This window comes from Clinocottus analis, unplaced genomic scaffold (assembly GCF_023055335.1).
Source record: "Clinocottus analis isolate CAN_PGR_092001 unplaced genomic scaffold, fCliAna1.0.p SCAF_9, whole genome shotgun sequence".
In the NCBI taxonomy this organism is placed as follows: Eukaryota; Metazoa; Chordata; class Actinopteri; order Perciformes; family Cottidae; genus Clinocottus; species Clinocottus analis.
This window is the reverse complement of record NW_027176251.1, coordinates 3748198-3772842: the sequence shown is the minus strand read 5'-3', so window position 1 is coordinate 3772842 and position 24645 is coordinate 3748198. Positions and strand designations below refer to the sequence as shown.

Sequence of the window (24645 nt, the reverse complement as noted above, 5' to 3'; positions counted from 1 at the left end):
AAAACAAAAACCTACACACTCAGTTTAGCGCGAATGCAATTTGTTCACGATGCTGAACTACGCAGCGTTCATTGTTTTGTTTTCTTTGTCCGTTTCACAGGACCCCACCAACGGCTACTACAACGTCCGCGGCCATGAAGATCGCCATATCCGCAGCAGTGGCTTCTCTGAATACGTGCCCAACACTCGGCCAGTCTACACTCCGTCGCAGCTGCCCTCCCCCAGCCCCGTGTACGGGCAGCACGGCACCCAGCCTCGCGTCTATGACTTCTCCCACCGATACGCCACCACCACAGCAGGCAGAACCGCGTACGAGCAGCAGCAAGCTGCCCAGCAGCAGCAGCCCACCCAGCCAGCCAGCATCTATCCCACTGATCCCCTCTACAGCGGCTCCGCTTACCTCCCTGCTACCTACGGTCGCGCCTTCACCAGCTACGTTAAGCCCGCCTCCTATGAGAAGGTGGATGCGTATGACCAATCGGATCAGGCCAGCAAGGTGTCCAGCTCGTCCCGCTTCTCTTATGCCTCTTCACAAGTATCCTCCCAGCAGTCTGACTATGGCCGGCCTTCACAGCGTATGCAGACGCACGTCTGACAGGACAAAAGAATTGAGAAGAAGGGGAAAAAAAGAGCGTACAGGAGCAGATAACCATTGTCCCCTCCACAAACACTTGTGGCTGGACGAACATGAACAGAGACTTACCTTACTCAAACGGTCCTTCAAGGACGTGTTTGGACAGTATTTGGAGGGAGCCATGTGATTTATGGGGGTGATAGGATAACCAACCTTTATTTCTTGTGATGGATGACGGGATCTGTGGAGCTCCTGCGCTGGAGAATTCAGCAGATTGTGATGTTCAAGTCAAACCTATGATTACAGTGCGATACCTCACCGGGTTATCTCGACATGATGACCACCCAAACCTGTGGAGATATTCCGTCTCTGTGCCAGCGCCAACTAGAAAATAAATCAAATGCATCTCCTGAATTTGGGTGGCCAAAATGACTGGGGTAGCTGTTTACCTGCCTTTCAGAGTTTACTTTGCGCGTTAACACTAAATGTTAAACAAGAACCTCTAGAATACGTTGAAAGACATTACAAGCGAAGACATATTTCAGGAAGAAAAAAATCATGAACAACCTATTGTTGTCTGTCATTTGGTGTTTTGTTGGCATGCGAAAGGAATTCTAAGCACATTTGTGTCTCTATCATCCACAAAAGACCGAGCTAGCCACAGAGACAGACTAACTATTCTGCACAACAGGCTAGCTCTATTGACCAACAAGTGCTACAGGCACTGTACTGTATGACGAGTTTAATCCGTGGTGGAATACTTCTGGCCTGAGCTGTATTCCGGGAGCTTCTTCTGATAATAACCCTAACATGTTGGACTTAACAGTGATGCTCGTCAGTGGACAAGGAAATGAGATATGAAGGGAATGTGAATCTAGCTGTCATTGTAATGGATGGCTATTTGTTAACTGTGTGTTGTACCAAGATGGACAAGGTAAGGCCATGAAAACCCAAAGATGGTGATAATTGTATAGGGGACAACGGGGGGTGGGGGCTGACTATTGCTGTCCCCACCCCTGGTACCGTTTACTGATTGTAAAATGAAGAGGAGGCTATTACCAGAACAATCATAAGTGGTGGTTTGGAAAACGGTGGCAATCTTGAACTTGAAATAAACTTGAATGCAGCGTCATCTTCAGCAGGCTCAGGCGGGGAAAGACGTGTAAGGCAGTCCTAATACGGACCATACACTCAAGTTTTACAACTCAATCAAATTGTCTCAATATGTTTACAAGAAACAGTACTACCCTGAAACACTAAGTATCTGTACAAATGGCGGAGCCCATACTTTCTCTCTCTGTTGCATGCAAATGATGTGTCTAGTGAAAATCTTCAGCGTTTATATTCATGTCCATTTCATGTTTGAGACATTGGTTTCTGCACCTGGCCCAGTTGCATTCCACTTCCTGGATGTTTCAGCATGGATGCCTGTACTGCCATTTGTCTAAAAAGCTGTTACCAGGCAGCCTGATGAGAGAACACGTGTCACTTAAAGTGAGGAGGCAAACATCATCGCTTGTCTTTTATTTTTATATTTTATATAAGCCTTAATGTACAGCGTGTAAGCTGCTCTATTGTATCTTTATATACATATGTATCTATCTTGGTTGATTCATTTGGGTCCACATATTTTCTTCTATAAGTTGTCCATCAATCATTGAATGCAGTTACTATGCTTTTTTTTTTTTTTTTTTTTTGGAAACACAACTAATTGCCATTTGTTTATTCATTCTTTTAATAATGTATTAAGAATTTTATTTGCTAAAAAAAAATGAGCTATCGTTGCTTGTACCTTTGTACACATATTTATATTTAAATAAAACCATTTCCGATAAAGAACGGGCTTGTTTGAATTCTGACAATTAATCAACCTGGCTCGTAGCTTCAGCGGGCATGCCGAGCATCAACAAACAAAGCTTCCCATGTAGCAACAATGATGAATACATAAATTAGCAGCACTGTCTATGTTGATTTTCCTATTCCCCCAGTGGTGCGTTGCTTTTAATGAAGACAGATGAGATAGAGGAACCCCCACTGTATGCGTCTCCACCCCCCTGAAGTCGACGTGCCCATCTTGTAAGGTAATGGGATAGAGCTGTGACAAAGGCAGGTATTATTCGACAATATGAGCTTGTCTTGTCACCTCCGTTCCCCCAGGTAGGCATGCTGCTCACGACGGGGAGGAGAGTAACATACCCATTACAATTCTACTGTGAGAGGGTACCAGATCTCACAAGACGTGCATTTATTATGCACGACACGATACCAAACGGGACCCCGCCGCAGACAAATAACACAGGTGATGCAATTAGGTAGATAAAAGATCTTTATTACGGCGACTCGTTCGTATTCAAACATATAAACAAAGATTGTAAAAAATATGCACATATTACAAATCACACTGTAAAATGCTTGTGAACATATCTTCTCTCTAAAAGTTGTGGCTTCTCCCTTAATTTATGAAAAATACACATTTATGCTTGCAAAGTTTGACTATAAGGCTCCATGGAATTGATAAAAGAGGTCCGGCGAGCATTATCCTCAACACATTTCTCCCCTTCAATAAATAACACTTATGTAAATCTTTGGTTAGCTTATCCAGGATACAATAATTCCAGTATAAGTCAGAGATGAAGGCACATAGAGTAAAAGAAACCATCCAGTCAAATCCCAGATTTAAAAGTTGACTGAGTTGGTTGTTACTAAAGAGAGAAAACTCTTTATCGGGATAAGAACTCGTTGCATTGCTCTAGTTTTCTTTGGCTCTCGTGTGTATGACTGAAGACCCCAATCACCCTGAGCTGAACTAGGAAGACCTGCGTAAAAATCAATCTGAATCTCATCCTCTGGCCTTTTGAATATCACATTTTGGCAACTCATTCACAGACCAGGCAAGGCCAGTAAGCATCTGTTAATATGTTATAGAAACACGGCTCTAGTTCAGATCAACAACCTAAAACAACTTCAGGGTCACTTGCACATTTCCATGCCAGTAGTTTTGCCCGTTTTAGCACACAGACTACAAATCTGGTATACTTAACATTATGGTCGTGAGCTTTTAGATTCACTAATGCATTTTATACGCTTCTGGCTTCCATTGATTCTAATATGGGATTAAAATGTCCCTGCATGAATTTAAACAACATGTTGAGGTATTTTTTTGGATCTTAACTTCTGTTATTATGCATTACGGTAATGCTGATGTCTCTAAAAGTCCATGTTTATACTATACGAATAAAATCGGGGACTAATGGATGTGCGGAAGATAAAATGCTTTAATCAATGTGAAAACATATGCTATGTTTCTACGGGGAAAATGGACGGTGGTGATGTCGAAGTATTTTGTGACAAACTTGCATTCTTTCAAATAGTCAGCAGGGGGCGACGACTCTGTTTGCAGAAAGAAGTCTGATCTGTAGAGAGGTATGTTTTGGGGCGTGGCTACCTTTTGATTGACATTTCTCTACCTTGTCCAGTCAAGGACTTGACTTGTCAGTGTTTTTTAAATAATCCCTTTCATAGAGTGTTTTCAGTTCATGAAAGGTAATTAAAACCTAAAAAATATATATATTTTATTCAGCTTTGCGAAACACAGAAGGTGGCGACCGCCTGAAACCAAGATGGAGACGACCAAAATGCCAAATTCGTGGCTTCAAAATGTTAGTCCACAAACCAATAGGTAAAATCCTGGTGACTATGTCCTTATTTGTTATATACAATCCTAGTTAAAATGAGAGTCATGGTACTTGGAAATACTCAAAAAATAAAAACCCATATTCGAAGCCTTATTTACAGCATGAGCACACTGACAACGTGCTCACAGCAAAGTCCCGCCCAAGAGAACGACGGCATTTCACCCGTTTTCAACATACCGTTGAAACTGTAAAATGTCGTGTGTGTCTATTTATGTATATGTGTGTGTGTGTGTGTGTATGTGAAAAAGAAGTGGGGAAAAAGGGAGTTGGAATCCAAAAAAAAGTGCTTCAAGTCATTCATGCGAGTAGTTGGGTCCGTGCAACAGTATCCTCAGTCTGCTGCTCGATGAATAAACCTTGGAGAGACTTGTCCTGAATCAGACTCAAATGTTCCATCTCCATTATTTTTAGCACTGTGATGTTGCTCCCGGCTCTGCATCCCTCCCCGTTCCTACCGACATCATCAAATCCCTGTCTCTTTTTTGATCCAGTCTATCAGCTTGGTGACGCGCGAGTAGACGCCAGGCTTGTTCCGACGAGCGCAGCCCTCACCCCAGCTCACAATGCCGGCCTGGAACCACTTCCCACTCTCCTCGAAACACACCAGGGGGCCTCCAGAGTCTCCCTGGTGGGGAGCGTAAGGGAAGAGCGGTTATACATTGGGGTTTGGACGTGAGAGCATGATAATTACACAAGTGTGAAAACCTATCTGTGCCATCCTTCGGTCCTTTTTATTCCGTTCTGAAGAAACATGTTGCTCGGTCTCACCTGACAAGCGTCAACTCCTCCAGCCAAGAATCCGCTGCAGAGCATCCTGGAGGTGAGTTGGCCCTCCGTGACAATGTTACACACAGTGTCGTTGATGATTTTCACCGATGCCTTCTGCAGCAGCTGTGCCTTTGAACCTGCAAGAGCAGGACAAAGGGGCCACGTGACCTGTGTGTTCGTCATTAACATCAAAGGTGGTAATGGGCTGGAATAGCGTGAGCTAATGAAGGTTTAAGAGACTTCCCAGGAGAGCCGACGTCTGTCTTGATATATGGATATGGAAGGAGGCGTAATGGAATAGAGCGGATTTGAAAAAGATGAGAGAAAAGGGAGGGAGGGTTGAACTGAAGAGAAGTATGTCATGATGGGAAAGATAAAGAAATGGGAGGGACATAAAAGAGAGGAAGAATAAAAGGATAAGATGAGGAAGAGATGAAGGGAAGAAGGAGGAAGCGGGCAAGGAAGGAAGATGAAGGATAAAGATGAATAGCTCATTGTGAGAAGGATGGGGGAGGAGTGGGATGTCTTAATTTTGATGAGAGTTGGATATGCCGAGAGGAAAAACACAGCCGGAGAGTGGGTCACCCATAATCGAGAAATAACAGCAGATGTATACATCATTTTGTATAATGTAGAGTTACAGTGGAGAAAAACAACAAACACAAAAGACGATTCAACCCAAAAATCACAAGTTCATGCAAAATACCTCCTTCTCGGAGCAAGCCCCAGCCTGTGACCCAGCAGGACGTGCCTGCAGGGAAGACGTGGGTGGAAGCGGGTAGGCAGATGGGTTGGATAGTGTTGGTGAACTTCAGCGGTTCGCTGAGCTCCAGCAGTGCAACGTCGTAGTCAAAGGTCATCTGGTTGTAATCCGGGTGGGAGATGATCTTCCTCAGTGGTCGGCGCTGAACGCCGTCCTGCTTGTACTGGTCCTGCATGCCGCTGTAGGATTGCCAGTTGGAGGCAACATGGTTCCTGTGGTTGGGCAAAGGTTACTATGAACGCGGGTGCAAGGACGGGTGGCTGCAACATGTGTACAACATAATACAAGTAACACAACATCCCCTCAACTGATGCTAGTGTAAGGGTTTTGTCTCAACAAACTGAAACATAACAGCAATCAACATCCTCTCCAGCAGTCTCACTAAAAGCAATATAGCGCACACATTCAGTATCTGATTGGATTGGATTTAGGTTCATAATATTGTTATATATGATTTTGTATAGTGCATTTCAACACCAACTTTGAACGGCTGAAAATGAACACATAACAACAACAATAGGAGGTGGCTCAGGTCGAACAGCATGGTTAGTGCTCCACCTACAGGCCACTGAGGAAAACAACAGCTTCCAGGGACGAGAAGGACATTTACTTTAAAATATGGGGCAAATTTTCAGACTTTGCAATTTGTATAGAAATGGTCCTCTGTTCTTTCTTTTTTTTTTAGCAGAAAAAGTATTGTGTAATGGAATGTAATACAATTTTAAAATCATCTAATTAATAATAAAATGTAAAAACGGGCAACTATAAGACTTTTACACCAACATATATGAAAGGGAATCTCTGGCATTCATATCCATCCATATATATATCTATACAGACATTCAGATATATCCATCCATCCATCCATCCATCCATCCATCTATCTATATATATATATATATACAGACATTCAGATATATCCATCCATATATATCTATACAGACATTCAGATATATCCATCCATATATATCTATACAGACATTCATATCCACCCACAAAATATGACTCACTCTGGGCTGTTGGTGACAAAGCAGTGGGCGGCCGAAAGGAGCCACTTTTCAGATATGATTGAGGCCCCACAAGTGTGTCCATATGTCAGGAAGTGAAGGCTGACCTGCCAGGGCCACTCCCCCATCTCAGCGTTCTGCCCTCCTACGATGCGGTTCAGCTTATAGGGCCTGGTGCCACAAGCTGACATTTAACAGAGAACATTATGAGAGAGGAGGAGCATTGGATGGTGAGTGCAAAGTACTAGGTTAGACTGGCAGGCTTGATCAGAGGGAAGAATCTGAAAATGGGATTAAATTGACTGGAAGCTCTCATTAGGCCGGACTTGGCTGTGAATGCTACTCTTTGGAATCCTAATAAGGCTCGCTGGCATATTAGCTGATCAAAAAAAAAAAAAACAAGAAGAAAAAAAAACACAGACACACCCTGAGGCTTAAATGGAGGAGAAAAAAAAAAACTTCAGAAATGACAGAAGCTGCTCCTAAAGACGAATGAAATAAATAAACCAGTCAAGGCCCGAGGCTCTTTTCTAACAGACAGCCCAACGCGCAGCTCAACTGAGCTCTTCCATAATCTATTTTGAATGACACTGAAGAGATTAGATCCACTTGCAGCTGTTTTAAAAATGTAAAAACCCAACATTTTTTCCAAGGCGCAAACAGATAAAAAAAAAAAAAAAGCTTTCTTACCACAGTGATCCTCATCGGAGTTATCGGAGCAGTCCTTAACGCGGTCACATTCAGCATTCACCTTGTTGACACATTCTTCGTTCGTACACTTGAAGCTGTAGGCTGAGCAGATGCCCGGAGCTACAAAGGGGTGGAGACAGGTCCCAAAATCAAAACACATGGCGCATTTCAATCAAAGCTTTAGAGCATTGCATAGTATTTTACTGGTTAAACTTAGCAATCAGTGAGGCTTCAAAGTGACGCTTGAATGCACAATGCATTGTGATTGAGGAGCAGATTGCATTGATTGGGGGTATTGATTGGGGTTGAGGTTTAATATCCCTCTTTATTCACAGAAGTGAAAATCAAAAGGAAATGCAAAGGGAGCCCCTCTGTGTGTGTGTGTGTGTGTGTGTGTGTGTGTGTGTGTGTGTGTGTAAGTGTGTCCGAGTGAGTGAGAAAAAGGGAAATTGATAAAGAGTGAAGTAAAGAGTAGAAGGAAATGAGAAAGAGCGCTCAAAGAACTTGAAAAAATACTTCTAAAAGAATGAAGTCTTCAGTGCGTCATCTTTGTAAAATCCTAAAACTTAACGGGCTAAGGTTAATCACATAATGGTTTGTGTAACATGCTTATAAATCACTCTGGTGTTTGTGTTTGCTTTAATGCCCGACTGGCTGCGAAGAGAGCAAATGCAGCTACTTACAAGCTTTACAAGAGGCCTCGTCGCTTCCATCTTCACAGTCCATCTTCTTGTCACACACAACATCCTGAGGCATACAAACGCCGTCACCACAGCGCCACTCATTCTCCCCACAACCTGATGGGGAAATCACAAGTAAAGAAGTGATGCACACTTGAATAAGGAGAGGACAAGCCGATGAGTTTCAGAAGGATATTAGCAGTGCAGCTACAGTGGACGTCAGCGTCGGTCTCCGTGTCAGCACAATTAGCATAGCATTAGATCGGGTTTGAGCAATACTTACTGCAGCTTTTCTCATCGCTCCCATCTCCGCAGTCGTTGACGCGGTCGCACACCCAGAGTTTTGGTTTACACAGGCCATTTGCACATGCGTACTGATCGCTCTCACAACCTGAGGTCAAACAAAAGCCGTGTATTAAACAGTGCGACTGAGGAAGATGAGTGATTTGAAAAGGTCTTATTCACTAATGCAAATCACTGGAGCAAAAAAAATATATATACATATATTTTGAGAAATATATGAACAGATCACTCTAATGTCTGTAGGAGCCTAAACATGAAGCTACAGCCAGCAGCCAGTTAGCTTAGCACAGACTGAAAACAGCTAGCCTAGCTGGCTCGACACAATCTCAATAATTAACACATTATATACAGTTTACTTCATTTGTACTAGAGCTAAAGTGTGAAAAAGAGTTGTGCTTTTGGGGGGGATTTTGTACGAGACTGTTTGCAGTGAGTAACTTCCTGGAGCCTGGCGACCTTAATGACGATAAGACTCCAGTAAATTAGTGGGCCAAGCCAAACAATAGACTTGTACATGCATATTTACCCGCCATAAAATGACAACTCGTCGCTTTGACTCTTCAGATTTTGGTCATTTCTTCTCCTTCCCGTCTTCACGCTAAGCTAACTGACTGCTGTTCGAAGCCTGACTGTAAATTGAACCGGCGGTTGTGAGAGTCGTTGATCCTCACATCATTCGCCCCTCTCAAGACGGCAAATTGAAGTATTTGCCAAAATGTAGGAGGCGGGAGGGAGAGACAGAAGAAGTGCAGTTGCGCCGTGGTTGAACTTACGGCACTTCACCTCGTCACTCATATCGCCGCAGTCGTTCCAGCCGTCACACTGCAGCTCTTTCTTGATGCAGATGCCAGAGGCGCAGGCAAACTTATTGGGGCAAGCTGCTCACAAAAACAAAGAAAGGGAGCAGAAAAACAAAAGGGAGAGAAAGATGATGATGATGATAAATTGACCGAGAGGGAGTGACAGTGTATGTTCGCAACATCCATCATGTTGCCAATGCTTGTCCCTGTTGATCAGAGCAATTATAAATCCATTTCGGTCAAACTGGGAGACAACATAAAGAGCGGAGGGTTTTGAAAGTGGTGTGCTCCTGACTGACAGTGGCAAATAAAATGGACCCAATAAACAAGCTCTCTGGTGATTAGTCTAGCTCTTGATTTTCACCGCCGCAGTTGCTGAGCCTCCATTACTAAACAGCTCATTTGACTGTCAGTCAGCTGCCGTTTCATAGTCTCTCAGACTACACAGTCACTCCGTCCGTCATGCTCCGGTGACGGCAGGCTGTGCGTGTCACAGTCGCGACACGACATCCCGCCCAACTAGCCAAGTACCCATTAAACATGGGCGTGAGACCAGGTCTTTAACTCACGGTTTGCAGGATCGAAGGCGCTGTAGATGGCACTGAAGCCTTTGTCAGTGAAGGACTCGTCAGAGTGGAAGCTCACTTCTAGGACGTTGCTCCCGCTGGTTAGATCCAAAGAGGACATCTCTCCGCAATACCTGCAGGACAATGTTCAAATGAATATTATGGTTTATTATGGTTTTTTATGGTTGCAGTTCTACTGGTTAAGGGCAATATCACTCCAAAAATGTCCAACAAGTCAGACCAGTTGAAAATTAACCAATAATTTCGTTAGATCATCAAGTAAAACTGCAAGTGTAAGCAACTTAAATTGCACAGCGACACTGTCTGCATGCACAAATACTCCAAGTGCAGTGGGTTAAAGTTGGACCAGGAAGTCAGTCTTTTAAACTGTCATGGATGTTTGCAACAGACGGTTTCGGGAAGCCATTCTCAGTGAAATAAGTTAAAGTCTTACTTGGTGCCCATAACCTCCACATAGTCTTTGTGACAGACCCGGATGTCTACCCCGGGCTCTTTCATGCGGAACATGGTGAACTTCACGCGCACCTTTTTCCCAGCAGGCACCTGCAGCACAGAGGAAGAGCCGCTTGGTTCGTGACAATCTTATTTACCGTGCGTGGCACTCCTCCACCCACAGACCAAGACATGCATCTGTATCCCATGTAAATGCGGAACGACAAGTTCTCAACACACACAAACAGGCTACGGGTGCACATATGCACACACTATATACACACACCAGCAGACAAAACCGACACACAAAGCACTGCGGCTCAGCTCGAGCTGCGGCAGCAACAGCGGTCTGACAGATGAAGATAGAGGAGGTACTGAACAGCTTGGCTTTTATAGTGCTGCCTCAGCATTCCTCCCGTGGCAGGCTAAGGATGGAGAAGGAGGAGGAGGTGGGTGGAGGGGGTTTCAGGTAGAGGAGGGGGCCCGGGAGAGGAGCAATCTTGCAAACCTTGATGGTCCACTTGCAGTCCACTGCGGGAGGATAGAAGCTGGGATGAAGAGGGGAGGTGAAGACTCCTTCTTTTTCAGAGAGATCGCCGCCACAGGTTTTAACTGAAAAGAACGCATCATATGTTCACATTTGAGCTTCACACGTCATTCTTGAATGGGTTTGAGTACAAAGAAAACTAAACAAATCAAGGGGAAACTAACGTAGAAAGGAAAATACAGGATGCAGCTGGAAAATGATGGTTAGTGCCAGGAACGCCTTTAATACCTTTAGACTTGGGGATAGATTTATATTCGGCGTCGAAGCCAGGCCTCTGGACCTCAGAATCAGTAATCAAATTAATCAGCATGATGTTTCCGGATGACGTCACCTCCAGAGGGTTGGAGGGGGGTCTCTGACCACACTTCCTGTGAGAGAAGGACGAGTAAATACGACCATAAAGCATGAGCTGAACGTCTGATGCGTTTACCGAGCGTTTTTTCGCTCTCCCCGAGGGAACTCAAATACAGCTGAAATTATTTTAAGTCAGAAGCAGTAAAACATCAATTCGGCAAACAAATTTGAAAAGAAATCAATACATAAGCAGAGAGGGGTAGAAAAAAAAGAGATAAATAAGGAGCGATGTGCCAGCACTTGATAGAAATTGCTTAGGCAGAGTTTCAAAGTCAAACATTAGTTACATTAGCAAAAACTTTCAGCGGCAGCAGAGCAATGGAAGTGTAAATGATGCTGCAAGAGCTGTAATACATCTACCTCTTGTAGAATAATGTCATTATAGAGTATTATATTATGGCTCTCATAAAACTCATGTCACCTTGGATAAAGCTGATCGCTCAATAGCTTTAGAAAAAAAAACAAGTATGCATCACTTGCTAACGCATATTTGTTTGGCAATGGTTTCGGAGTTTGAAATTGCCTGCAGCTACAACTGGTGTTGCATTCAGGAGACTGTAGTTTCAGAATCATAGCCCTCCCCCATAGACAAAGTGCAATTACACACAGTGGTGTAGCAGGATTCAGGTTGGCACCCTTCACAGATTTGAAAGCAGAGGTCTTTTTGAGCCAACTCAATCTCACCGAGGTCTCAGAAGTTAACAATAAAATATGAGGCATACAGCGTAAAGGCTTCAGTGCCAAAAAAAAGAAAAGAAAAGAAAGCTGTAATCACAAATCCAGTGAAATGGTAGAAAGTGGAACATGTTTTTCACCCACATCAAAAGAGCTTTTACTGCTAAATCCCTCTGCAACATTTCAGTCAAGTGATTCCTAGTGGTTGTCCTCTGGGAATCATGCAGAACTATATTCCCCCTCTTTCTGATCGTCAAAGCTAAATAAATGAGACAAATGTTGGTTGAGCCCTATCAAACAAACCCTGCTCCCAAGGTTTAAGGCAAAATGAGAATATGATTTGTGTTACTGTGGGAGCAAAAATGAATCAATTTACTGGTCTCAAAGGAGACTCAGGAGTGCAAGTAATACTGAAAGTAAATAAAAGCGCCAGTAAAAGCACCGGTGTGTCATGACCAAAGTGTTTTCACAAACCCTCTGACTTACTCTGTGATGGCCTGAGAATCATCTGGACTCAAAGAGTCATAGATGGAGACAAAATCATCAGAGCAGTCATCCTCGATGTGGAAAAAGGGGAAAGTGACAAATATGGCGTCGCCCTCGGAAGCTCGGATCTGCCACTGACACCGAGACTTGGCGGGGTAGCCGGTCGGGTACCCCGGTGATGAAAATCTTTTGGCCACCGTTCCGGCCTCCAGACGATGGAAACACTCTTCTGGGAAAAACAACATTGGTTAGAACACACAGCGAACACCGACGTGAGTGACACGGCGAAAGCCGTTTACAGCGTGAAAATGAAAATCCGATCATCGCGTTCACTGCAAAAATTCAGCTTCCAAAAACAAGAAAAAAAAAGTAATAAAATGAGGGAAATATTACTTGAAATAAGACAAATTATCTGCCAACAGAACAGGAAAATTTGACTTGCCAAGACTTCTTGAAACAAGTAAAATGCTCTAAAATAAACTGCCCGATAAGAAGAAATATCTTGTCAATCAAAAAACAAGCGTATAATGCCTTGATTTAAGATATTTCATCTTACTTGGATTTAAATTTTTGCAGTGTTCTTTATCTTCTTCTGCTCATTTGAACTGTCTTCTTCACAATATTGACCGTCAAGGTTGTATCTTTTTCGGATTTTCCACGCGAAACATGTTTAATTATGCATGGCAATGCCTTACAAAATGACAGATTCCAACACTGTTTGAAATCACAAGGTCTTCCATCCCTGATGTTATAGATCACAGATTCACATCAGGATTGTACAGCTACTATGGTAATGTGATGTAGTCTAATCATCCCACGGTAATAAATCAGCAGACAGTGTCAAAGGAAAGTGCCGACATAGTGACTGACTTCCTCCGGGCCTGATATCAGGTTCTCAATCTCTGACTAGAGCAGCACATGTACAGTACAACCCTGCCATTCATTACAGACTGACAGGAGGGTGAGCATCTAGCCAGCTGGAAAATTACAACTACTAGTGATTGAAATGGGACACACTGTACTCACTGGCTCTGGGGTTCCTGGCCATGCGGGGGTCTGTGACTGGAGACAGAGAGAGAGAGAGAGAGAGAGAGAAAGAGAGAGTGGCAGAGAAACAGGAGGAAAGCATAGAATGAATCACTAATGTTAGGAGGCTGAAAGGATTTGATGCATGAGCCTAAAATATTTGGGTTGCACATTCTCTGTTCAAGTTCCCTGCGGCTAAGGGAACAGGTGATGGCGTGTAGCTCTTTCTGCTCCATCTCACCTCGCCCTTCAGCAGCAAACCCATACGTCTCTGTCTAAGTATCTGGGACAGCCACATCAAATTATAACCACAGAAATCTTTTTTTTTTTTAAATGACCAAAACCACTGAGTCGCAGGGCCGGAGCTCGACCGGTGGCCAGGATGTGGACAAACGCAACGGGAATGCTGAGAGGACAGAAGGAAGAAAGATGTCCGTCTCAAGCCGGGCCAGAGCCCAGCTAATATCATTAGAGGATCCAAACGGCAGAGAATGTGCAATCTCAGATGCAGCACGAGCAGAGAGGTCTGGCTTATCTGTTATCATCCTATCAGCACCACTCACAGCAAGCTCCTTTCATACAAATAGGGCGCATACAGAACGCCAATGCTGATAGATGACAATTGCCTAATTTGTATCTGTATTCCCAGAGTTTAATCTGTGCCCATTGTTAAATGTCATATTCTGAAGCCAGCAGCAAACTCCTTGTTGTCCCCATCCCCCCCCCCTCGCACACAGGTGGTACCTACATGAGGCAGTGATCTCACTGATCTTGACACTGTTTTCGCTCCTCATGCTACGCTCTGCTGAAATGCCATTCTCCAGCGTCTCCAGCACCAGCTCTTCTGAGAACTCGGCCACGACCTCCAGGTCTTCGACTGGAACCTCAAACTTGGACCAATAGTAGGCTATGACACCCTCACTGGTACGAGCAGGGATGAGAGAGAAATCGATGGGCGAAAAGAGCAAAAAGGACACCGTTCAGTAACACGCTTCAATATTCTAGAAGAAGCAAAGATTAGTGGAACATGGGGGATTTGGATTACTGTAAATACAAAATAAAGAAGCCAAATTGTCATGTGTTGCTACAGGAGAAATTCACAGCCCATTCCAGTACATCTCACCCTAAATATTGGTTATTTTAAGAAACGCAAGATTTGAAACATTGACTAACAAAAGGTCCATACAAGGCATTCTTTTTTTTACATTAAGTTTGATATTCTTCACAATAATAATCCTCAGAATTAGGATCTCACATTACCTGAATGCAGTGATCGCAGACTTAGAGTAGTACTTTTTGAGGAGCGGATCTTCCTGGTAGTTTTCCTTAAGCTGTGTAGAAAAGATGTATGAAAACTAAGAAGAGCATGTTCAAGATTTCCACTTGTCTGCCTAAAGACAAAAAGCAGAAATTAGAATGTTAACATAAAAACGCTTTCCATGAAACGCACACAACACTGAGATTCTCAATTAACTGTTTTGCCTTCAGCTGCAGTGAGCTGCGAACCGCATCAAGGCTGTAGTCATACTATGTGACCTGAAATGCGGGTCTACCATACATTATGAATGTATCTAGCATATCTAGCTTCAAGAGCTTGTTGTGAAAAGATAATATTACAAAAGAGAATAGGGCCGGGTGCAAAGGACGAGCAGGTTTCCTTTGTATAGTTAGTGATAAAAGCAGAACATGTTATAGGGGGAGTCGAAAGGGATTGTTCACACGACAAAGAGGTGAAATAAATGAAATATCAAGTTTCAAAATGGCCATTTCCAAAGTATAAGTCAGCAACATCCAACATGAACCCTGGTGCTATTTTACTAAAACCATTGAAGAGACACAGGGAGGTAAAATATAGATTTTCAAGGACTCTACAGGCAGAATGTGTCAGTGGAAAGTTGCCACAACTGGTTAAACATGATGTTTCTATCTCGGATGTGCTTCGGCCTTGCATTGTTTGCTTAAAGCCATACTCCCTCGGTTGTACCTGTCATGTAAACAGCAACCCAAATCGGAAATTACTCCTTTTTGTTTGAGTAGAAGTGCAAAACTAGTTTAAGCTTTTCCCCCTGACATCATCTAGTCATCTAATATTCCAGCTCCACTGTAATCCTCACCCAACACCCTCCCTTCTGGAGCTTTACACAGAGAAAGTGAGTACTTGATGGGGTTTGAGTGATTTTTTTTTTTTAAATATATTTCAACATGACTATCAACATGCTTCTAAGTGCTGCCACAAACATCTCTGCCTCCAATAATAGGAACGGCTTTTAAGGGATTTACTAAGAGGATGTACTGAGTTTTATTCCACCCACACACAGCTGTGCCTTCAGCAGTTTCTGTACATTGATCATTGACTAATTCTTAGTGATAAAAGGGAACTGAGAGCAACACTTTGCTAAAACAGTTAACAATAATCTGTACGAAAGAAAGGCAACACAATGAGGGAAAGTCAAACTCACAAGTGCCTCCAGTTTGCCCGCCAACTGCTGAAACTCCTGGCTGTCAGTATTCTCCAGCTTCTCGCTGTACGGGACATCAACCAGCTTCATGTGCCCACTGAAGACCTGCGCTGATGGGCCATGCTTCTTACTAAGAGTGGCGTGTGAATCAGCATCTTTAACTTTAGAGAGGGGGGGGGGAGCAGATGAGAGTTAAGTGTTTGGTCAACAAAATGCTATGAGATAGCAGCCTCTGATGGAAGAAGAGACAGCAGTTAAAGTAGAGCAGCGTGATCTCATACGGAGCAGACAGTTTGGCTTTCAGAGCAATTAAAAACAGCCAGTTGAATCAAGAGGCTGTTTATCGAGACTTCAGAGGCCGTTTTATCAGACCTTGGATGTGTAAATGACGGGGACGCCGTGCCACAGACTGACATGTTTTCTTCATTTGCGATATTAAAAAGGAGAAAGTTGGAGCAGTCAAACAGGCTGACACTAATGGGAAATTACAAAGTCCAAACAAGTCACTCTTATATCAAAGCGCTGTGCCTTCATCGCAAGAGGGAATTATCCACTTTGGAGTTTCTGATGTTGTAGCCGTCTTGGCAGTAAGTGATGTTAGAAATGTAAATATTCACAATTTCCTATTTAATTCTATTAAGAATTCCCTTGATTTATGTACAAAAATGTTCAACATCCCACCACACATTAAAGTCTATTTCTATATATATAAAGTATATTACATCTTTTCTTCAAGGATATGGAAAAAGAAAGCATTCAACTACACTTACAGACAAAGAACCAAATAAGGAACGCCGCGATAGCCGCGAGGACGAGAAGCGCCACGAGGACCCCGATCACAATGCCGAGCTTCCGCTTTGATGACGTCTTCTCTTTGCTGGTTAAGAAGTCAATCCGCTCGTGACGGCCGTTGCGACCCTGCTGCTGAAAAACAAAGAAGAAGAAGAAGAAGAAGAAGAGCAAAACAGATTTAGCGAACAACCAGCGAGTGTGCCATGTTGACGAGAACAGCTGCTTCCCACCGGCCGACAGTCTGATGAACAGTTGAACAATTAATCAGACACTTCCAGCTGCACTTTCTGGGCCACTGTTTACTCTATTTTTTCTGTTTTCTTTAATGTCTTTTTTTTATATTTGTCTTTGCTTAGTGTAAACAAGCACGGAGCGCACAAACCGGAGTCAAATTCAATGCATGTGAAAATGTACCAGGCCATTCAAGCTGATTCTGATTGCCTTTATTTTGATTAACCGTATTACAGTTAAAAATATCCATCAGTGTTTCCAAAAAGCCCGAGAAGACATCCTCAAATGTCTAGAAGAGCGAGGAAAATGGAAAATATTCAAATATACAAGGCTGGAATCAGTTTTTTTTAGTTGCAGGCTAATTTATTTGTTGAAAACTGATTAAGGGTACGATAAATGGTTGCAGTCATACATCACCTATGAATGAAGTTGTTTTAAATGGGAGGATAATGATGTCGGCCATATGCCATCGTCAAATGGGATTTTTATGTACCAGAAATTTGAGAAACAACCCTGTAAACACACTAATCCCTTAAGAGTCATCCTCCTAGTCTGGGACTGATAACATTTTGGGAGGGAAACATCTTTGACCTGCTGCCACAGAGGAAAAAGAGAATCAGTGTAATCAAGGTTGGCAGAGTTTGTCCTCGTGAGACGGATTATTTGCATAACGGTGTAAAACAAACAAGAATAGACTCATTTTGAAATATTTAAACTATTTAAATTTTTTTTTTTTTTTTTTAAACGGGATGCGAAACACCCTTAAAAAACTACTTTCCAAGTGTGACAAGTTCAAACAAACCGGGAGGCAAAACAGGCAAAACCTGTTCAGTAAAGCTGACAACGCTGCCACACCTTCAAATGTACACGTTAAGAAATAACATGACAACTCAGGGAGACCTTGTGGAGATTAGAAGGCTGCATGACTGTGTGTGTGTGTGTGTGTGTGTGTGTGTGTGTGTGTGTGTGTGTGTGTCTGTCGATACTGTGTGCGAGTGTCTGTTGTTGAGCTATTTCAAGTGGGTGGACTGAGAGAGTTTCAGGCCGGTTAGTAATCAACACACAATGAATCCAGCGCCTGTAGCCATGAGTGAAGAAGCCCGAGTGCCATTAGGGACGGAAAATCACTTTGGTATTAAATCAATTTGTCAGATGTGCTGCCCCTTAAGATGGGGGCTCAATTACATGAGTCTAGATGATAACTCATGGCAATTAAGGCCCATTCTTACCCAGCTCGGGCTTCCACACATACTTTCTAATTGGAATCTCTAACAGCAATCATGGGCCGGAGAGAGGGGAATCATTAGAGATGGGGTCAGCCAGTGCTCCAGGGTCTCTCTCTATCAGTCACCCTGATCACAGTCTAATAAAACCATTACATGCTCTTCATCATACCCCATTCTTCACTTCTAGAAAGAGATACTACTATCTTTTTTTTTTTTTTTAACTACGTGTAGCGTTTGTAATTAAATAGCAGCTCAGGGTGCTGCACAGGAAATGGTGTTTCCTCTCTTTTAGCACTGACTTACAAGGAAAGGCCACAACGCCACATGCAAACTAAAGACAAAAAATGTCATGTTTGACTAGGAAAGTGCATACATTCCTCACACTCATGGCGACAGAGCCTGTAGCCATGAGTGACTGTCCGGATATATTCTGCAGTCAGCTGCTGCAGAGCACTTCTAACCAGTTTGACAAGTGCAGAAACGGGTTTCTGCTTTAAGGTGTGGTTTAAGAAACAGATAAAAAAAACCCTCAAGCACAGTAACAAAGGTCATTTAACCGTGTGCTGGAAGTCAACCTTTTGGATTTCCTTAGGAGAAACAAGTGTGACGAGAAAACTGTTATCCAAACTCACTGAATCCAAACAACAAAAGCATCTCATGTCGGACTTGTTATCGGGTCATCCCGATCTCCCCACTTAACCCTCTTCCCCGGACACGGCAGCACCGACCAAGGCCGTAGTAATGTGTGTTTAGACCCTGTTAAGCCTTTTATCGTGGTTAGACCTCTGGGCCATCTGTGGGGGAAGAGCTCAGGCCTTTCAGCTGAATTATTCCAAGTGTCTGATCAATAAATACTTAAAGACATTGAAGAGTTTTCACATTACGTTTGCTTCTCCCGAGGAAATTGAGAAGGTTGATTTCAGCCACAAACACTGGTTCTTATTGACATGACGTTTCACATCAATCCAGATTCCTTGTCAGTAGATAGATAGATAGATAGATAGATAGATAGATAGATAGATAGATAGATAGATAGATAGATAGATAGATAGATAGATAGATAGATAGATAGATAGATGGTACTAAGCTACTGTAAACCTTCCATCTACTTATTCTTAATGTTTATTGGACTCTATACATTTATGATGTTTTTTCATGCAATTACATGAATTTGTTGACTGCATTTACTTACGTTTTATCTTATTCATTTTCAAGAAGGTTAAAGCATCAATAATGGGATAATGGTTCAGTGTGTCTAATATGACTATGCTGTTAATACAACGTTCTAAAACCTTGATTTTACATTGAAAAGGGGGAAACGATGGAGCTTTTTCTGCCACTGATGGGATCAAATCCGTCATGACGTTGACCTTAAGTTTCAATAAATCAAACACACGTCATTGTACAGGGCACAGGGCTGCAGAAGCCTCAACGCCTGGAGCCCAAACAACATTCATATTATTTTACATCACCAGTACTTCAGTGGGGCAATATTTGACTTCATGAAGTGTGGTGTTTGTGTCCTTCTAAAAAGTGAAGGTACTCAAATAAATAACGGTCTTACATAAAGTTATGAGCATAAGTAGCATGGCCGACACCACAGTGAAAGAAACAGTGTGTAAGTCGGTTTGGTGTCTTTTTGTGTGGGTTCACATAACCTTTTTATTTTTTTTACCTTTGTCCAATTATCTCTAAAACTGTCCTCCTGTGTTGCCGTCGAGGGGCGAGAGATTCCCAGGAGTCTCCTCTGATGCCCACAGATGTGCCTGGCAGACTCTAATTCCAGGTTTTAACCGTCTCCTTTCTAATTTCTTTGAAAGAAATCCACCATTTACCTTTTCTCTCTATTGTTAAACCTCACCGCGACTAAAACTGGCACACGTGGGAACTATATCACAGTGATGCAACGGGCCATGTTGACATATCAGGGTAGGGAAAGCACAAGTGTTGATAATCAAATGAATGATGGACGAGCGAGGAATTCCCTTGAGCCGCTTCAGGCCTGGTATTGTGCATGTTGGTGCTCACTGTCACAATTTACCGGGACACCTGAACACAACAGCGTTATCATTAAGGCGAGACGTAGACGTCACTTGGTGCAATACTTTGATAAACATTTTTTACTATTTATTTTATTCCATCTGTATATTTCATATTTTTGTTTTGTACCGTTTCATTTCGAAATTGGGTTTTTATTACTGTTCTACTGTTTATTTTATTTATATTACTTGATCTTATCTCTACTTACTGTGAATGAGGGCTGCTGTAATCCCGTATTTCCCCACTGAGGGACTAATAAAGGACTATCTTATCTTATCTTATCTTATATTATATTATCTAACACCAGGGCTTTTCTTTCTGTGACAAATCAAATGTCTGAGGTAATAAAAAAAAAGAAGATTGGCTTCTTTTTCATTGTTTCTGCCAAACAGTCATTACGTCCTGTCTCCTTTTAAGGGCGGCAGCAGTTTAAGAGATGAGTCTCACACCCCTCGCGTAAACTGGGTGCGACCGGTCCGTTTCCAACATGCAACCACATTCTCTAAAGTCTGTTAAGACGTCGCAGCCTGATAGTCTTTCCCCGATTAGTTGACTATCTTGAGATAGATCTTGGGAGAAAATAACTATTGATCCATTTTCTCTCCTTTGTTTATAACTTAACAAGTTAAAAAAAGCTTTGGCTGGGATAACTATTCTTGTATTCATCTTTAAAACAGGAAGGTAAAGGTTCTGGCAGGCTCACCTGCACTTAAACGGATATAGATTTCTGCTTTACTAGCTTTCAGTCTGCTTTTCCAAACTGGGGACGAGCCGACTGACATTTACTTTGGGTAGTAATACACTAACTATGATTAAATACCTCAAATGACCTAACTTCAAAAACACCCAAACTATTTATTTTAGTCACAAACACTTTCTCACTTGTCTCTCAAGGCATGAAATACAAGTACATGAAATACTTTGTATCAGAGTTCAAAACAATATGGATACACGCCGTTGATGCTGTGAAATCCTCCAAGGCCAAGGCACAGCAGCAACTATAAAAAACTAACTAACATTCTGCGCAATCCTGTTTTTCACCTAACTTAGTTCCACTTGAGTTACCCGTGCTATGTATTGGTGATGCTCCGGTGGTTTGAAAACACACTTTGACCATTTTCTAGGCGCCAACGAGAAGCGACACAATGTAGTCACAGTTTCACAGCGACACACTAACACAAGTAGAGGCCAAACAGCTCTGAGGTGGAGCTCGACAGAGGAATCCAACCACCTCACAATGCATTCCCACAACACTGTCAGACAGTGGTCACTTGAAAACAAACATAGGAAATGATGCAGCAGAAACAGATCAATCGTCTTATGTATCCCACACATTGTCAAAACTTGGCATCTACACTAACCGTGATGAAACTCAGCTGCCGGCTACCAGCTCAAGCCTCGCTAGCCTCAAGCAGAGTTAAGGAGCGGGCGACAGATGTCTGTTAACCTCTCTATTTCTACCCCCACTTGCCCCAGATTGTCTCACAAACTAAGTGAGTCTCAAGCCCAAACCGACAGTGCCTGAAGTGACATCACTTCGGGACATGCATCAGATTTTGCACAGCTCCCTCTGGAGCCACAAAAGGCCTCATACAAAATTTTTTTTTTTTCACATCTGCAGAAATATGCCCCAAGACCTGTAAACAGACTTTGAAGTGTTAAATCAGTGGAGTCCTCCTTTAAAAAGCTCCGATCCGTCTTAACCAGACAAACCAGCTTGAAGACGGCAACCAAAAGGGACCACCAGATTGCTGCAACAGCCAATTAATGCAATTTACGCTTCAATGGCCCTCATATTTACTTTGAGTGAACAAACACAGAGACATACCTCTCACTTGACACTAGCCCCAAGCAAACATTTAGCAGTTAGCCACTTGTAGTGCAGAATCCATCAGGTGACTGTGGGAAAATGGGAGCAAATCAACAACATCCAGCGCACTGTGTCTTCCTCATTACACAACTAAGGAAGACTAAATAAAGAACTATGCTGCTGCCCTTATATGGAAGCAGCCGGCTTCAGTTTGTGCACACAGATCTTATTTTAGATAAAGTTGCAGACAGTGGCCAAAACAGTAAATCGCAGACAAAGTGCAAACAAAGCCTGCGTGAAACTGAACAGAATCAATTATTTATGAAACGGTGGAGTCAATAATGAGAGACACAGCGGTAACATCACATTCATTTCACTTCTGCTGCTCAGATTCAACATAACTGCTCTTTAAGTGTGGCCTGAAATGCAAGAAGTAGAGTATGGCCTCGCCTGAAAAACTATTCACCGACAACTCCACGAAGTCGCCACATAAACAGAGAACAACCCGACTACGGGCATCGCCGTATTCCCATTAGATCCAGTATCTAAGACTGAACTCATCGTCTGTGAGTCATCAAATATTAACAAAGGAAGGAATGCTCATTTCCCAATCTTTATACTCATGCAAGCTTTTGTAACTTAAAACAAGCACGTCTCCCTGCTTTCAGAACCTCAAAGGCAAAAGGTGTGGCATGACCACCTTGGTACGTATAGTAGTAGTATGTATATGAAATACATTTTGCCTCCTACAACAACTTTTTGTAAACACAGGACAATAGTTTTACTGGTTCTTAATTCACGCAACAATGTAGGAAAGCATTTCCTTGAGGATCTAACACACCTTCCCCAGAATGACCTATATAAATGTTGAAAGAAAGAAAAGAGCACTTGCTTCCTTATCTCTTCCTTGTGCAATGTCTCCACAGCAGCAGGTAGGGGGTCAAGTAAGGACACGCTCAACAATTCTCATGCGCCGAACACCGTCCAGTGTGGGCACCCCTGAGCTGGGATGAGGCTCTGATAGATATGGATTTTGATCACAAGCTACTGTTTCTTCAAAATTCTTGTTAACGTCACACTCTGACTTAAGAGAGTGAAGAGTTTATTTTTGCCTGAATCCTGTTAATGTTGGCTCACGTTCCTCAGCAGTATCCATAGTGGTACAGTGCACTATGTATTTCCCCCGGGGGGAGGACTGTTTTCATGAAGCTGGCAAATAAAAAGGTGGTCCAGAGCTGGAGAATTTCATCAGCCATGACCACAGCCTTGTAACCATTAATGGGTCCCTGCAGAGTGGAGTTTGCGTTTACCCGTCAGACACTATTTTCTGCCCACAAGACTGGATTATGTAGTAACAAGAACTGTATGGATATTTACATAAAAGTGTGCATGTTGCAGGGGAATTATACCTGTAGGTTGGACAAAATAAGCGTTTGGAAATGATCCTTTTAAAAAATCCCGTTTAAATGTCACACTACATAAGCCATCGTCTTTATTCCCATATGAATTAACACTTTGGTTCATCTAAATACCTGTGGCAACTTGTTTATGGTCTGTAGGTAGTTTTTATAAAGGATAATAAGTCAGTGCAATTCACCACAAAATATGTATGTGTTTGTTGTCGATGTACACAACACTGGTTGGACTGAGAAACTTGAACGTTGATATTTTTGGAAAAGTAAATGACGATCAATCAAATTCAAAGAAGGAAAAAAAAATGTCCACCCGTAAAGTCTGCAAAGAAGTGAACAAAAATCAGATAATGCAAATAAAAATAAAGATACTATATTTCTGAGGTTTAGGCCTCAATTCCTCTTTCTGCACGACGGAACAGAGATCAACTTATTCTTGGTTTAATATTTTACCACCAATATTTTACAGGCGGTGAGATCATCAGAGAGGCAGGTGACAAAAGTAGGTCAAACTGCTTTAAGAACTCTTCTCTAAAAATAAAACGAGCATTTGACAAAAGTCCGATGATGGCTTTTGGCTTCTCATATCTGGCTTTGTGACTGAACGTTAGTAAATAAAAGGAAATGTAAAAAAGAAGACATGTTATCACTTGAAATGTAATGCATCATGGTTAAGTGGATACAAAAAATAAACAGGCCGTGTGTTCAAAACAATGTTCACGGTTCAATGTTCATGCCATCATCAAATCAAAACTAGTCTGTCTTTGATTGACAGCAGACTGGCCAGAATGACAACACAGAGAGAAACGCCATTTTCTCCTCTCGTCACGTCTTCCTGACTCAATCATTCATTCAAACATACATGATGTAGTAAAGACTCCCTTTTAGTATGAAATGCACAGAAAAAAACACTAATAATCGAATACAGAATCGTGTTCAAAGGCTTTGGCCTGAGTTTGAAATGTCTGTAACTGAAGGAGCGATCAGACACAGAGAGAAAGAAAATCTGGGCCCAGAGCAAACAATCTGTGTATATGAAATATGAAGTCTCTCTGTGGGAGAAAACAACCCACATTGGCATTGACACGAGGTTGAATCTGACCAAACTTACGTCGTAATCATATCTGGAGGAACTCATCTTCCAAAGCGCTTCAATTTGAAGTCCAACCGGATGCGGGTTCACGCTCCCACGAGCGTCGCAAAGGTAATACGCCTGGACTGTTTACTAAAGAGATATTTGCACGTCGTTAAATTGAAATCCAGAAATCGGCGGGTCTGTTTCTGTGTC

At 42.5% G+C, this 24645-nt stretch overlaps 2 protein-coding genes across 3 annotated transcripts in view; one reads left to right on the top strand and one right to left on the bottom strand.

Annotated features, from left to right (window-relative positions):
- kirrel3l (kirre like nephrin family adhesion molecule 3, like) overlaps window positions 1–2355 on the top strand; it is a 33242-nt gene extending 30887 nt beyond the window's left edge. For both annotated transcript variants that reach the window (XM_068569112.1, XM_068569111.1), the window contains exon 15: window positions 101–2355. In XM_068569112.1, the coding sequence (XP_068425213.1) occupies window positions 101–595 (495 nt within the window). In that variant the 3' untranslated portion in view covers window positions 596–2355. The remainder of the gene's footprint in view (window positions 1–100) is intronic.
- A 2279-nt stretch (window positions 2356–4634) lies between these two features.
- On the bottom strand, window positions 4635–24495 carry st14 (ST14 transmembrane serine protease matriptase). Its single transcript, XM_068569110.1, has 19 exons — window positions 24469–24495; window positions 16617–16764; window positions 15847–16007; window positions 14648–14718; window positions 14136–14308; window positions 13388–13423; window positions 12362–12590; window positions 11075–11214; window positions 10808–10911; window positions 10301–10410; window positions 9850–9980; window positions 9254–9358; window positions 8461–8568; window positions 8181–8294; window positions 7498–7617; window positions 6811–6991; window positions 5744–6012; window positions 5038–5174; window positions 4635–4894 (listed from the first exon to the last, which is right to left on the bottom strand). The coding sequence occupies exons 1-19, from the start codon at window positions 24493–24495 to the stop codon at window positions 4733–4735; spliced, it is 2526 nt and encodes an 841-aa protein (XP_068425211.1). The 3' UTR covers window positions 4635–4732.
- Window positions 24496–24645: the final 150 nt, after the last annotated feature.